At 36.0% G+C, this 15,562-nt stretch overlaps 4 protein-coding genes across 4 annotated transcripts; all 4 read left to right on the top strand.

Moving 5' to 3' along the window:
• The first annotated feature begins 421 nt into the window (after positions 1–421).
• LOC111790056 (pfkB-like carbohydrate kinase family protein) lies at positions 422–6,618 on the top strand. The gene is made up of 7 exons (XM_023670844.2): positions 422–859; positions 2,360–2,571; positions 3,173–3,385; positions 3,545–3,742; positions 3,892–4,029; positions 4,856–4,972; positions 6,249–6,618. The coding sequence occupies exons 1-7, from the start codon at positions 718–720 to the stop codon at positions 6,381–6,383; spliced, it is 1,155 nt and encodes a 384-aa protein (XP_023526612.2). The 5' UTR covers positions 422–717; the 3' UTR covers positions 6,384–6,618.
• Positions 6,619–7,913: 1,295 nt separating this feature from the next.
• LOC111790059 (polcalcin Syr v 3) lies at positions 7,914–8,593 on the top strand. The gene has a single exon (XM_023670848.2). The coding sequence runs from the start codon at positions 8,087–8,089 to the stop codon at positions 8,444–8,446; it is 360 nt and encodes a 119-aa protein (XP_023526616.2). The 5' UTR covers positions 7,914–8,086; the 3' UTR covers positions 8,447–8,593.
• Positions 8,594–10,253: 1,660 nt separating this feature from the next.
• LOC111791771 (MLP-like protein 43) lies at positions 10,254–11,828 on the top strand. Its single transcript, XM_023673243.2, has 2 exons — positions 10,254–10,463; positions 11,340–11,828. The coding sequence occupies exons 1-2, from the start codon at positions 10,277–10,279 to the stop codon at positions 11,612–11,614; spliced, it is 462 nt and encodes a 153-aa protein (XP_023529011.2). The 5' UTR covers positions 10,254–10,276; the 3' UTR covers positions 11,615–11,828.
• A 2,489-nt stretch (positions 11,829–14,317) lies between these two features.
• Positions 14,318–15,524, top strand: LOC111791798 (MLP-like protein 34). The gene is made up of 2 exons (XM_087122732.1): positions 14,318–14,526; positions 15,127–15,524. Exons 1-2 carry the CDS (start codon positions 14,340–14,342, stop codon positions 15,399–15,401), a joined length of 462 nt encoding a protein of 153 aa, XP_086978858.1. The 5' UTR covers positions 14,318–14,339; the 3' UTR covers positions 15,402–15,524.
• Positions 15,525–15,562: the final 38 nt, after the last annotated feature.

Below are 15,562 nucleotides of genomic sequence, written 5' to 3'. Positions count from 1 at the left end.
TCTCTAAATTTGTTGATGAGACTTTCTACCGTTGTTATTATTATTAAATTTGGGAGTAAATTAAAGAAAATTTAACTATAAAAATTATTTAACTCTTAGTAAAATTAAAGATATTAAATTAAATGAATTTAAATTTAATTAGTTGATTGATTAGTAGTTCTTAAACAACATCGTGCATTCATAAATGTAAATGACTAATTTAAATTATTGGGAAAATTTCGAGTAATTATAATACAATAAATATTTCGATATATATAAATATATAATTAAATCAGTTTTAAAAATTGAAAGGTCGAAAATTATTTAGAAAAAAAAAAAAAAAAAAAAAAAACAAAAATATATATATATATATATATATATATTTTTTTTTTAAAATTTAAAAGAATAAAATGAAAAAGTAAGTGTTCCCTTACTGATCCATCTGTCGTCTGAAACAATGGCTGTCCCGAAGAGCCCCCACCACAGTTAATGACAAACGTCTTTACCGCTAAACACTCCTTGCATTTCTGCAACTCCTCGTTCCTCACTCCAAACTATTATTTAACCTTCTTCTTCTTCGATTTTCCCATCGATCCATTTCGTAATCAGTCAATTCTGATCCCCAATCGGTTTTTTAGAACCCTAAATTTTGAATTCGGTGGGAATTGCTCTGTTCCACGTTTCGCTGATCCAGTGTTTGATACTTAATTTCAAGTTCTTGCATCTTTTTTTGGGTCGATGGCTCTTCATTCTGGCGCATTCTGCTTCCATGGGTTTCCTACTGTTGCGCATGAATCTTTGAGACACAGGCAATGGGTGGTGAAATCTTCTGGGTTTTTGCGGTCTCGTGTAGTTTCTAAGTCCCATTTGAAAGTCAAAGGTAAACTCCATTCTAATGGATTGTTGGATTTGATCTGTTTTGGCTTTTGTTTTGTTGTCTTTTTCTTTAGTTGTGATTTCAAGCTAAGATTGGGTGTTCTGTTAATCTGTGAAGTGAATTTATTAGAATTTAGTGTACAATATCATACCATTGTAGAGGTTCGTTATTCTTAACATGGTATCAAAGTCATGCCCTTAATTTAACTATTTCAATACAATTGTTAATTTTTGAGAGGAAGTCACATTGGCTAATTTAGGGAATGATCATGGGTTTATAAGTAAGGTATACATCTCCATTGGTTTTTTGGGAAGCCCAAAGCAAATCCATAAGAGCTTATACTTAAAGTGGACAATATCATACTATTGTGGAGAGTCGTGATTCCTAACATTTATCAAGTGAAACTTGCTTGGAGAAGCCTTATAATTAGTTTGTGGAGTGTGAAATAAATTGTAAATGCTGGGAATTAAATTTGGAAAGTCAATTCTTATTGATGTCAAATAATAAGTCGATGAGAACTGCTAATATTTGTGAGATCCCACATTGGTTGGAGAGGGGAATGAAGCACTTTTTATTAGAGTGTGGAAACTTCTCCCTAGTAGACATGTTTTAAAATTGTGAGGCTGGTGGCGATACGTAACGGGCCAAAGCGGACGATATTTGCCAGGGGTGAGTTTGGGCTGTTACAAATGGTATCAGAGCTAGACACCGGGTAGTGTGTCAGTGAGGAGATTGGGCTCCTAAGGGGGTGGATTGTGAGATCCCACATCGGTTGGAGAGGGAAACGAAACATTTCTTATAAGAGTGTGGAAACTAATCCCTAGCAGACACGTTTTAAAACCGTGAGGCTAATGGTGATACGTAATGGGCCAAAATACAATATCTGCTAGCAGTGGGTTTGGGTTGTTACAAATGGTATCAGAGCTAGACATCGAGCGGCGTGTCAGCGAGGACATTGAGCTCCCAAGGGAGGTGGATTGTGAGATCCCACATGGGTTGGAGAGGGGAACAAAACATTTCTTATAAGAGTGTGGAAACCTCTCCCTAGCAGACACGTTTCAAAACCGTGAGGCTGAGTGGGATACGTAACGGGCCAAAACGGACAATATCTACTAACCATGGGTTTGGACTGTTACAATGTTAATTTGATTTTCCATGATCTTTTTATTTAGTATTATTATTTTTACAACAATTTAACTGTAAAGGGTTAAATCATCCACTTTTGAGATGACAATAGGTTTCATACCTATTGAACTATGCTTGGGTCGACGTCTTTTGATGGCTTCTTCATATTAAGAGTTTATTATAAAGCTTCAATGTACCCCAACGTACTTGTTTAAGTTCTTGGAGATTTAATGTTATATCAAAGCAAGAGTACTGTGCTACAAATTCAAGTGTTAAGAATATTGAAAGATTATATATATGTTTACGTACCGACTTAAGATTTTGAGTTCGGCGACATTGCATGAGCTAACACCTTCTACTATATTTACGTACTTTTAGTGAAGGCATTTTCGGGAGATGGCGGTTTGGTGGAGTCGAACGATTCGTCTCTTGTAGTTTGTTTTGGAGAAATGTTGATTGATTTTGTCCCTACAACTAATGGACTGTCTTTAGCTGAGGCACCTGCATTCAAAAAGGCTCCAGGTGGTGCACCTGCTAATGTTGCCGTTGGCATAGCTCGTCTTGGTGGCTCGTCTGCTTTTATAGGCAAGGTAATATAAAAAAAATATATAGAAACAGTTAAATTTTCAATTGAGTGTTTAGATGAGTACAAGGGCATTTTGCTGCACATGGCACATTGAGGATGTCACAGCAGCTCATCATGGTTGTGAGATCCCACATCGGTTGGAGCGGAGAACGAAACATTCTTTGTAAGGGTGTGAAAACTTCCTCCTAGTAGACGCGTTTTAAAAACCAAAAGGGAAAGCCCAAAGAAGACAATATCTGCTAGTGGTGGGCTTGAGCTGTTATAATGTTCTACCAGCCTCCATATTTTAGTCGGATTCTCCCGCTCCCGCCCATACACTGCTAGCTTTAAAGTAGACACCCCTCGATGCCCATCACAACTGAAAAATAAGGCTTCTCAAAGTGGTCGTTCCCCATAGGTGTGACCTTTTTCTTGCTCAATGGTTTTGACTTAGCCAATGGGTTCTTTTAATGTTTCACTTTCAAACCAATTTATTTCAGTCTTCCATATTGAGGCTCACTTGTTGCCATATGGCACTTCGACATTTCGAGAAAGTAATGCAATAAAGAATGGAAGATACGTTTTTCCATGCACGGTTTCACAGGTTTTCTTAACAACATTCACAGGTTGGTGCAGATGAATTTGGCTACATGCTTGCTGATATCTTGAAGGAAAACAATGTGAGCAATGAAGGGATGCTATTCGATCCTGGAGCACGAACTGCTTTAGCGTTTGTTACGTTGAGGAATGATGGGGAACGCGAGTTCATGTTTTATCGCAACCCTAGTGCTGACATGTTACTTCAGGAGTCTGAACTCAATTATGATTTAATCAAGAAGGTATTAATAATTTAAGAAGGTACAATTTACAGAGAAAAGCAGAGCATGTAGTAGTTTGTCGGGATCATACACGTGTTATTATAGTTCGTTTAAAGTTCAAAACTCTATATCCTAAACTACTAAGCTTATATTTGATCTGCTTTATCAATTCCTTTCCAGGCAAAGATCTTTCATTATGGTTCTATCAGTCTTATTACTGAACCATGCAAGTCGGCTCACATCGCTGCTGCAAAAGCTGCGAAAGATGCCGGTGCAGTTCTTTCCTATGATCCTAATTTGAGGCTCCCTCTGTGGCCGTCTGCAGAGAGTGCCATTGAAGGGATTCTAAGCATATGGGATATTGCTGATATTATTAAGGTAGTTTTCATTCTTTTCCAATGATATCATTTGTGGGCATAACTGAGCTGTCTGGTCAATCTGAAATTGAAGAACAGATATCAAATAAAATTGAAGAACAGATATCAAATAAAGGAACGGAGATAGCTGACATATATAAACATTTGCAGATAAGTGAAGAAGAGATTAGTTTTCTGACAAGGGGAGAAGATCCATTTGATGATGCTGTTGTTCGTAAACTGTTTCATCCAAATCTTAAATTGCTGCTGGTCACTGAAGGTCCTGGTGGTTGTAGATATTATACCAAGGTAAGCATCCCATACATTGTGCTCATGTGTTGCATACAACGAACGACGTATACAGAAAAACATTTAAAAACCAAAAAACTAGTCACAATCACACTCTTGTGGTAGAGGGACAGCGATTGTGCGGCACTTGTTCCAACTTGGTGAACAAGTCAGTCATATGAAAATGGTAAGTCACGGACCATTTGGACGTATGATCGAGCCTTGGTCACGTTTGAGAGACAGTGTCTTAGAAAACATGAGTGAGGAAATGCGTTGAATTTTTTTTTTTTTTTTTGGTAAGAAAACAATGTTATAGGCTAAAAACAAATAAGTAACAACAACGGGTTTGATAACACATAACCCGGGTAGAAAGAATTGACGGCTAGTCACATCCTCCTATAGTACATTTTGGGGCATTTTAGCGTTAGCGGACGTAGACATGATTTTGGTGACCGATTATACACTCCTGTATTGACACAATAAGAACAGTAAAGGTATCTATAACATGAAAGCAAGTAAAAGGGATTTGGAACTGGCACGGAGCCACCTATTCTTTTCTTGAATCACAAATCACAAACTTGTGACGTAGCAACAGGCATGTGGAACCTCATTGGCAGATATCTAATATCTTATCTCCCTTTGTTATTCAAACTTGAACTTAAATTTTAATGTGATAAGATATTCTAATTATGTTTATCAGCATGTCGCAGTAAAATATAATCTCGTACACGGTCTACCATTGCACTATTCTTGACGCCTCCTAGATTTCAATGATCTACTCGTTAAGAAAGTCGTAACCGGTAGCATTATGCTTAATTTGAGAGTCCATGTGATATGTGTTATGCAGGAATTCAGTGGAAGAGTGAAGGGTCTAAAGGTAGATGCAATTGACACCACTGGTGCAGGGGATGCTTTTGTGGCTGGCATTTTGTCTCAGCTAGCCACTGACCTCTCTTTGCTTCAGGTACCACCTCTGAAATGCTTTTTTTTTTTTTTTTTTTTCTCCTCTAACGAGTTTTTTTGCTCATTTTCGACACGTTTTTGAACATGACAAATGTTAAACTATTGCTGAACTCAACGATGGTTCTTAATATTAATTGGGAAGGAAATGACAACGTACGAATTCGAATAGAGCCTCTTGCTTCGAAACCAAACAAAACTACCTTTAAATTATACCCAAAAGCATCTTGATGCTAGATTATTATTGTGAGATCCCACATCGGTTGGGAAGGAGAATGAAACATTCTTTATAAGGGTGTGGAAACCTTTCCCTATCAGACACGTTTTAAAAACCTTGAGGGGAAGGTCCAAAAGGGAAAGTCCAAAGAGGACAATATCTGCTACCGGTGGACTTGGGCCGTTACAAATGTTATCAGAGCCAAACACCGGGCGATGTGCCAGCAAGAAGGCTGAGCCCATGTGCTAGCGAGAAAGTTGAGCCCGAAGGGGGGTGGATTGTGAGATCCCATGTTGGTTTGAAAAGAGAATGAAACATTTTTTATAAGGGTGTGGAAACCTCTCCCTAGCAGACGCGTTTTAAAAACCTTGAGGGGAAGTCCGAAAGGAAAAGTTCAAAGAGGACAATATCTGCTAGCGGTGGGCTTGGGCCGTTACAAATGGTATCAGAGCCAAACACCGGGGGATGTGCCAGCGAAAAGGCTGAGCTCATGTGCCAGCAAGGAGGCTGAGCCCCCAAGGGGGGTGGATTGTGAGATCTCACATCGGTTTGGGAGGAGAACGAAACATTCTTTATAAGAGTGTGGAAACCTCTCCCTAGCCGACACATTTTAAAAACCTTGAGGGAAATCCTGAAAGAGAACGTACAAAGAAGACAATATCTACTAGCAGTGGGCTTGGGTCGCTACAATTATGTATATTGTGATTGATTTGTAAATTTGGAGAAACAATTAGACTTTATTGTTCGGTGTAAAATACTTCAAACTCTTCAAACCCACTCGAGTTTTTCAGTTTAGGCTTGCACCCGTACATTTCCAGCATACGAAATACGAAATCGGTTTAAAACATCACAAACACCAGAAAATCGTGCTTATTCAGAGTGTTTGTTTTGCATCTCATTTTCTTCAATTTCCAATACTTCATTCACCCTTTCAAAGTGTTCAAAACCTTATTTACTTCAACAAAACCTTATTTAGTTCAAAAAACACTGTGATGTTACTGGTTCTTGTCAGAAAGGTGGCAAGTGAAATAACAGTTTATGTGTCTATTTTGAAACCTTGTAGAAGGAAGACAAACTTAGAGATGCTCTGCTGTTTGCCAATGCTTGTGGTGCATTGACTGTTATGGAAAGAGGGGCCATCCCTGCTTTACCAGACAAAGATGCTGTTCTTAATGCAATCTTCAAAACTGTGTCCTAAGCCCTTTGTCTTTCTATCTATATCTGTATGTATAATAATACTCGAGACTTTATTTCCACAAATTTTGGGCAGATTTTAGCTTCCTCTCTCAATTGTTTCGGCTGTAAGATACTGTAAAATTGTTGTTGTTGTTGTTTCAGTAGATTGGATGTTCCATTGTATTGAATGGCCATGTTTTAGCCATTTATGGTAATGAAACGACCAACAATGAACGATGTTGCTCTTGTTGCTGCCATGTTCTGTGTCTTGTGACAGATTTTTAGCCGACAGCCTTCTGATTTTGATTCTATTATAATGGGGGTAATAATGGAAGTTTTTGGTATTAATCGTTTTCGTATTATTTTAATCAATTTTTTTTGAAAGTTTACGAGTACTAAAGAAGTGAGGGAAAAAAGCGAGATAGAAGATAAAAAAAACTGAATTAAAGCATTAACAGTTTCCATTAAAAAAAAGCTAATGGTAAAAGTAAGGGTGTGAAAATCTCTTTTTAACAGACGCATCACAAAGTTAATGGTGATTTGTAACAAGTTAAAAGTGGACAATATTTGTGAATAATGTGTTTTGGTAGTTACAAATGATATTAGAACTAGACACGGGAGCGGGGGCAATGTGCCGGCAAAGACACTGGGCTACCAAGAGAGTGGATTGTGAAATCCCATTCTTATGAGGGAAACAATCCCCATTGTGAAATCCCATTCTGTTAGGAATCACGACTCTCCACAATGGTATGATATTGTCCACATAAGCTCTCATGGCTTTGCTTTGTGCTTCCCCAAAAGGCCTCGTACCAATGGAGATAATATTTCTCACTTATAAGCCCATGATCTTCCACTAAATTAACCAATGTCGGACTCACTCCCAATCTTCCACTAAATTAACCAATGTCGGACTCACTCCCAATAATCCTCAACAAGGGAAACGAAACATTTCTTATAAGGGTCCCATGATTGTGAAATCCCATTTGAGGGAAACGAAACATTTCTTATAAGGCAAATTCCATTTCTACGAGGGAAATGAAACATTTCTTATAAGGGTATAAAACATTGTGAAATCCATTGTGAAATCCTATTTCTGTGAGGGGAACGAAACATTCCTTACAAGGGTATGAAACATTCTTATAAGGGTGTGGAAACATCTCCCTAACAAACATGTTCGAGAGAGAAAGGAATGAATCATTTCTTGTAAGGGTGTCCAAATCTCTTTCTAACAAGCATGTTCAGATTAGGACAGACAATATCTTCTCCTAAACATGTTGGAAACATGTTCGGGCTAAATCAGACAATCTCTGTTATTTCAAATATTCATAAAATTTAGTGACTAAAATATGAGCTTAGAAACTCAAATCAAATCAAATGTAACCCAAATCTCGAAATCCAAAAATGTAGTTATTTCTAAAAGGTATAATTAAAGAACTTACGGTTAGATTTTTAAAAACTTGATGATGAACACTGATCTATAATTAAATTTGCAATTTATTCCATTAAGAAACCTTAAAGAATTAGGAGTTAAATTGGAGCAAAATCAGTTGATTAAAAATCGAAGCGATCCGAGAAAGTGTGGGCGGACATCGCCATTTGATTCGCAGATCGCAAATCAGAAAGCCCTAAATTGAGCAAAAATCAGTTCAGCGGAACAATCTCGAAGAAGGAGACGACACCAGGTGGTTCCAATGCCAAAAAATTAGGGCAAAACAGAGATTATTAATGGAACAGAGGCAAAGAAAAAAAAGAAAAAAAAAAAAGAAAAAAAGAAGAGTAGGAGAACGAAGGAGTCGCCTCCAAGCAAGATTACTCGGAATCGAAGCTGTAGAAATGGCGGAGAGTGACGTGAGCGCAGCCGAGTGCGAGAGGATCTTCAAGCGATTCGACGCGAACGGCGACGGGATGATATCGGCGGGGGAGCTGGTCGATGCGTTGAACGGATTGGGAGTGAACGCGGAGGAGGCGAAGAGGATGATGGACGCGATTGACAAAGACGGCGATGGGTTCATATCGTTGGAAGAGTTCGCGGATTTCGCGAAGGATAATCGCGCGTTGATGAAAGATTTTGCGAAGGCGTTTTAATTTCCTTTTTTATTTTGATCTGATAAATGAGATGATGAAGAAGAAAATATGAATATGGGTTCAACGAAGAAGGCTTCTTCTTCCTGTTCTTCGTGATGTGTTTGTATCACATGATATATAAAAAAATATACATTACTATTTCAATTATATGTTCTTCCGAGATGTTTTTACTCTTATTTCAATTATACGTTTGTCTCTCTAATTCCGTTTAAAATATATATAACATCTATATTTGATATTTATTCATATAAATATCTCTTATCAATATGAACATAATATTTATTCATATAAATATCTCTTATCAATATGAACATAGTACCTTATTAAGGTAGATCATAATTTTTCATTCTCATTCAAATGTGGCGTGCTCCTCCTTTCTTCGGGTGTCATATGTCCACCAGTTTCATGCCTAAGATTCATATTAGGATTTTAGATATGAATTATGGATTTTAGATATGAGACAGTACACTTAGGACTTTTAACTTTTAGTCTGCTGGAATTAGTTTGAAAGTGTCCATATGCATGTAATGATAGTAACATGTCCATTTTTGCACCCAAATAATAATAATACTAATAATAAAAAAGTTTTTGTTAAATTATAAAATACCCAAAATTTGAGGTTGTTTAAGCTATAAACTTTAAAAAGTTTTAAATTTGTTTGTAAACTTTGAAGGGTGGTTTAAAAAAAAAAATACTTTTTAAGTGTTTATTATTAATATATATATATTTTTTTTTGTCAAAAAAAAAAAAGGATAAATTGATTTGATTAATGTCGGTAAAAATTAAAAGACATTCCTGACATTATTTATATTAACACTCACGTATAATTTGGACTACTCAATCCAAACCATAAAAATTGGGTTAAGTTGAGTATGATCTTTTTAAGTTCGGGTTAAGTTGAATTTTTGGGAAATCGAAATTTCACGTCGGTTAGTGGGTTGACATTTTTTTTTTTGTCGAGTCAACCCGAGACACCTGGAATAAGGTTACGACCCAATCCAACCTATCATATTTTCAAGATTATTATGAAAATTAAGAATACTTGACGTTTGTAACCGATGTTAGTGAGACATTACAACTTATGAATGTTTAACATTTTGAGTTTTATAAAATTTTAATTATTAAGTAAATTTTTTTAAAATAATTAAAAAAGAGTGACTATCATCCCAATAATTTTAATTTTTTTTTTTATTTTAGAATATTTGTTTATTAAGGGTATTTTTTAAATCAAAGTCGGACAAATTTGATGGATATTTTATATAAGAGGCCATTAAACTACATCATTTAAAAAGTGGAAACTCCATTATTCAATAGTGCCAACAACAATCCAATAAAATAAAAAAAAAAAAAAAAAAAATTTGTATTCTATTCCATACCTAAACAAACTCTCCAATATCGATTAGCAATGACATCAGACTATTATAAATAGTATCAGAGTCATACATTGGATCTAGGCCTTCCAAAGAGGTAAATTCCAATATAGAGGAGAATAAAACATTTATTATAAGAGTGTAAAAACTTCTCCTTAATAGATATATTTTAAAATTGTGAAACTGACGATAATACGTAACAGGCCAAAGAATTAATTAATGTAATGGCTCGATGGGGTCGGGTTAAAAAATGTGAAGAGATAACAACTCCACAAACTGGATTTAAATACATAGTTAGTGGGGGGAAAATGTGTATGATGAAGTGTGATAAGAGGGTTAAAAAATATAAAAAGTTGGGCCAAATTATTGAGTGGAAGTTCAAATCATCCCTAAAATATTCACCCAAATACACTATAAAATGCCTCTCTTGGCTTAAGCTTTGAATCCAAATCAAAACAAAATGAGCCAAATTGAAAGCATTTGGGGAAAGGTTCAGCTAAAATCGTCTCCTGAGAAGTTCTTTGGCTTCTTCAGGAACCATATGGGGGATTTGGTCCATATGTTCCCTGACCACTTCCAGAGCTTCCACTTTGTTGAAGGACAAAACTTCGACGATGGCAGCGTCGTGCACTGGAAATACCACCTCGGTGAGATATTATTATCTCGTTTCTTCGTCTTTTAAAATGTTTACTTTAATCTTTACGATCTCAAGCGCTAGTTTTCGAGTTTTACCATGTTTATTATTTGTCTAGATCGTAATTTATAGGGTAGAGATTAAAATTTCTAAACAGTTGGTTAAAGTTATAATATCTTAGCTAATTGAACAATATTTAATTTTAATTATACTTAACAAAATAAACTCGGGCTTAATTCTAAAATAGTTAGTTTGAAAACACAAAAAAAAAAAAAAGAAAAAAAAAAGAAAAAATGTAAATACTACTACAGTCTTTTAGTGTGAGATCCCACATCAGTTAAAGAGAAAACGAAACATTCATTATAAGGGTGTGGAACCTCTCCCTTACAGACGCGTTTTGAAACCATAAGGTTGACGATAATACATAACTAGCTAAAACAGACAATATTTGCTAGCTAAGCAGTCTTTTAGTGTGAGATCCCACGTCAGTTGAGAGAGAAAACGAAACATTGGGTGTGGAAACCTCTCCCTAACAGACGCGTTTAGAAACCATAAGGTTGACGATGATACATAACTAGCTAAAACAGACAATATTTGCTAGCTAAGCAGTCTTTTAGTGTGAGATCCCATGTCAGTTGAGAGAGAAAACGAAATATTGGGTGTTGAAACCTCTCCTTAACAGACACGTTTTAAAATTATAAGATTGACGACGATACATAACGAGTTAAAACAGACAATATTTACTAGTAATGGGCTTGAATTATTACGTTTAGTAGAAAATTAAGAACAAAATCGATATCAAACGAGATCAAATTTTACACCAGAACGTATGGTTGTTGACGCATGAAGATACTAAAGAAAGGGTGTTGAATGATGAACAAATGAACAGGAATTCCAGAAGCAGTAAAGATAAAGATGAAGAATAGGGATGAAGCAAGGACCATAATTTATGAAGTTCTTGAAGGAGATGCATTAAAGCATTACAAAGTTTTCAGAGCAAAACTTGAAACTGTTAGTGGAGGGTTAAACAAAGTGGGAGGAAGCTTTGCAAAATGGACAATTGAGTATGAAAAGGCTCATGAAAACGTTCCTTCACCAGAAACCTACATGGAATTGGCTCTCAAAGTCAGCAAAGGTCTCGATGCTTATCTTTATCGGAACTAAACCTCTATAACAACCAAGTGCATGCCCTAAGTTAATGCCTTTTCTACTTGGTTTGCTCTTAAATAACAACTTCTATGTGTAATGTAATGTTATGTTGTATAATTATGTGGGATTTGGTGAAAATGTGTGTTTATATTTGATCGAAAGGGTATGTATGTGTGTGTCAACGCTCTTAAAAACTCAATGAGAAATTTGATTTCAAGTGTGTTTGTAAGAGTCTAAGCCTATCGCTAACGGATATTGTAACGACCCTAAATTTCTACATACTTACAGTTGCTACTAACATTTCATGCTCATCTCTAATGCAGAAATATAACTCTTCAAATGAACATCATTTATTACATAAACTTTGAACAAGTTTAAAACAACTTTCTTTTTCTATAAAATACACCCATGGTCTTACGTGTTTAAATACGAAATACTGAAGTTTAAAGAAAACAAAAACAAATATAAAATAATTTAAAACGATGAAATGCAAAACAGCCTATTCTGACCTAGAATGAGTATTTAGGAGAATACTCATAGGTGGCCCCATTATTGGGAGCCATCTAAACCCTAAACACATGCAATCATGATTTAGGACCTATCTCCGACATCATTAGGGTGGCCTCCAGTATCAGGCAAATTCGATGCATAATACTTTCCTACACACGACTCACACATGCGAGTGTGAATCCCCAGGGCGCTCGCACACCCCCTGGACCATTTGGTCAAGCTAACAGATATTATTTGTGTTGGCTTATTATGTATCACCGTCAACCTCATGGTTTTAAAACAAGTTTGCTGGGGAGATACTTCCATACTCTTATATCTTTATTCCTCTCTCTAACGGATGTGGGATCTCATGGTATTCAAAATGAAATATCAATGCTTTCAACTTTTTAATGATATTGTTAATAATTTAACTTAATACAAATAAAAAAAAAGTTAATTCAGATTAGAATTCAAAATCAGTATTCAAAAAAAAAAAAAAAAAAAAAAAAAAAAAAAAAAAAACTGCTCATAGTAACTTTCATCTCTTTTCTTAATCATCATATTCTTAGGTGAGGACAATATGGTAAGTACTAGCCTACTTGTCAGCCAAGGGAGGTTAGTTGACAAACCCATCCCACAAGCCATGTAGTCGCCCAAGGTTGGGGGCGCTACCCCCGATACATGCTAGATCCAAAGGTTACCTACATGGTCAACACTCTCTTATAGGACGGATCTTCCGTGCGGGGTAACCACAGATTACTCACATGATCAACACCCTACCACAAGAAGAATCCATTGTGCAGGGTAATCCATCAAACCACTAAGTCACACATCCCTAACTAGCCTCATGCCTAGCTCAACGATACTGTACTGGAGTGGAAAAGGAAGTGGAGGTCCTTAAACACTATACTAGCTGCTATCGGCCTAGGAGAGCTACCTTTGTCATTCCTAGATGCCGTGGAGGTTTGCTAAGTTCTTAGGGGCGTCTAGGTGGTTTGAATTCCATCTCTCATTTTAGAACATTCAAAGATTAACTCCACAAGTTAACCCAATCTTTTGGTGCACATAGGTCTAAACTTCTGATTGCTTATGATCCTGGGTGCATGGTCTATTGAAAACGTATTGACTTGAGTCAACATGTAAATTACATTAGTTGTAGCGTCTTAAATTTAACCGAGTTCTCTCATGCATGTTTTGATACGGAGATATTCTTATCGATCCCCTAAGCACGTAATTGATAATTTAAACTTCACCTTAATCATATCTGGGTGTTGAGGAAGTTTATTGGATTCCTAGGGCGACTAGGTGACTTAACACAAACTTCTGATTCCAGACTGCTTTGTTTTGACTCCTCAAGTCTTTCTTAGTCTGGGAGCACTAGGTCTACACCTTTTGACTTTCAATCACGATCCTAAGGTGCTCAGTCTACTAGAGGCGTCCAAATCTAGGTCATTTTCTAGCCAACCTAACTCTAACGCCCTAGGTCTGTACATATAAGCACACTCTAGAGAGAGAACACACAATCAAACACGTGGAACTAACACATACCATATCATTGCAAACATACAAGCAAAGAAGCTCAACGAGAAGATAACATCCATAAATCATCAGAGCACATATCACAAAAACCCATCCTCTTTTCTAAAAAGCATATAAAACAAAATTCATCACAAATCTCATTACAGATGCATTTTGATAATTTTTTATATCATGCATAACATACTCATCCATATTGATCAACTCGTATTCTAGTCATGCATATTCTCTTTCTAATTTTGCATAATACATAAAACAACACGCTTCTTAGAAATCTCAACCTAAGAACACAACGTTAATTTACCATAACATACATACAATACATACTCATTAGAAAACGCCCATCCAAAGTCCTTAACATGAAACTTAAACAAGCAACAAGAAAAAATGATCAAACATCTTTAAAAATGAGAAACAAAAAGGCTTCCCAAAAATTATTTGTCAAGTGGATTGAGCCAAAATGAACTCACAAAACAAACAAGAGATTATTTTACAATCTTAAGCTGATCTCCAAGAGATAACAACTCCACAAACTGGATTTTAATACGAGTTAGTGGGGGAAAAATGTGTATGATGAAGTGTCACAAGAGGGTTAAAAAATATAAAAAGTTGGGCCAAATTATTGAGTGGAAGTTCAAATCATCCCTAAAATATTCACACAAATACACTATAAAATCCCTCACTTGGCTTAAACATTGAATCAAATCAAAAGAAAATGAGCCAAAGTGATAGCATTTGGGGAAAGGTTCAGCTGAAATCGTCTCCTGAGAAGTTCTATGGGTTCTTCAGGAACCATATGGGCGATTTGGTCCATATGTTCCCTGATCACTTCCAGAGCTTCCACTTTTTGGAAGGACAAAACTTCGACGATGGCAGTGTTGTGCAATGGAAATACCACCTTGGTGAGATATTATCATTATTATTATTATTTGGCTGTTTTCTTCTTTTTCTTTTAGGTTTAAATCCTATGTTTTTGTCTTTTAAAATGTTTATTTTAATCTTTACGAATTTTGAAAAGACGATCAATCTCTAGTTTTCGAGTTTTTATCATATGTAGTAATTTATAGGGTAGAGATTAAAAATTGTAAACAGTTGATTAAAATTATAATATCTTAGCTTGTGAAATCGGACGTCAGTAGGAGAATGGAACAAAACATTACTTATAAAGGTATGAAAACCTCTCTCTAATATACGTATTTTTAAAACTATTTGTTAGCAGTGTGTTTGAGTGGTTACAAATGGTATCAAATTCAGACACGGGACAGTATGCTATCAAGGACGTTGGCCTCAAAAGGAGGTGGATTGTGAGATCCCACGTCGGATGGAGAAGGGAGTGAACCATTCCTTTTAAGGGTGTGAAAACCTCTCTCTAATAGACAACGATACGTAACGGGCTAAAGCAGATAATATTTGCTAGCAGGGTAGAAGATCAAATTTTGTATGGTTGTTGATGCATGAAGATACTAAAAAAAAGGGTGTTTGAATGATGAACAAATTAACAGGATTTCCAGAAGCAGCAAAGGTACGGATGAGAGTTATGGATGAAGCAAGGACCATAATTTATGAAGTTGTTGAAGGAGATGCACTAAAGCATTACAAAGCTTTCAGAGTAAAACTTGAAACTGTTAGTGGAGACTTAAACAAAGTGGGAGCAAACTTTGCAAAATGGACAATTGAGTATGAAAAGGCACATCAAAACGTAGCTTCACCAGAAACCTACCTGGAATTGGCTCTCCAAGTTACCAAAGGTTTCGATGCTTATCTTTATCGGAACTAAACCCCTAAAACAACCAAGTGTATGCACTAAGTTCATGCTTTTTCTAATTGGTTTGCTCTTAAGTAAGAACTTTTATGTGTAATGTAATGTTATGTTGTATAATTATGTGGGCTTTGGTGAAAATGTGTGTTTATATTTGATCCAAAGGTTATGTATGTGTG

This window comes from Cucurbita pepo, chromosome 3, assembly GCF_057944985.1.
Source record: "Cucurbita pepo subsp. pepo isolate OVF chromosome 3, ASM5794498v1, whole genome shotgun sequence".
Classification (NCBI taxonomy): Eukaryota; Viridiplantae; Streptophyta; class Magnoliopsida; order Cucurbitales; family Cucurbitaceae; genus Cucurbita; species Cucurbita pepo.
Note: the sequence above shows the minus strand (reverse complement) of the source record. Positions and strands in the feature narration are given on the sequence as shown.

Excerpts from the sequence above, each read along its gene's own strand:
- LOC111791771 (XM_023673243.2), top strand. The coding sequence starts at position 10,277 with ATGAGCCAAATTGAAAGCATTTGGGGAAAGGTTCAGCTAAAATCGTCT. Across the intron at positions 10,464-11,339 it reads GCACTGGAAATACCACCTCG|GAATTCCAGAAGCAGTAAAG; the intron begins GTGAGATATTAT and ends ACAAATGAACAG.
- LOC111790059 (XM_023670848.2), top strand. The coding sequence starts at position 8,087 with ATGGAACAGAGGCAAAGAAAAAAAAGAAAAAAAAAAAAGAAAAAAAGA.
- LOC111790056 (XM_023670844.2), top strand. The coding sequence starts at position 718 with ATGGCTCTTCATTCTGGCGCATTCTGCTTCCATGGGTTTCCTACTGTT. Across the intron at positions 2,572-3,172 it reads CGTCTGCTTTTATAGGCAAG|GTTGGTGCAGATGAATTTGG; the intron begins GTAATATAAAAA and ends CAACATTCACAG. Across the intron at positions 3,743-3,891 it reads ATATTGCTGATATTATTAAG|ATAAGTGAAGAAGAGATTAG; the intron begins GTAGTTTTCATT and ends AAACATTTGCAG.
- LOC111791798 (XM_087122732.1), top strand. The coding sequence starts at position 14,340 with ATGAGCCAAAGTGATAGCATTTGGGGAAAGGTTCAGCTGAAATCGTCT. Across the intron at positions 14,527-15,126 it reads GCAATGGAAATACCACCTTG|GATTTCCAGAAGCAGCAAAG; the intron begins GTGAGATATTAT and ends ACAAATTAACAG.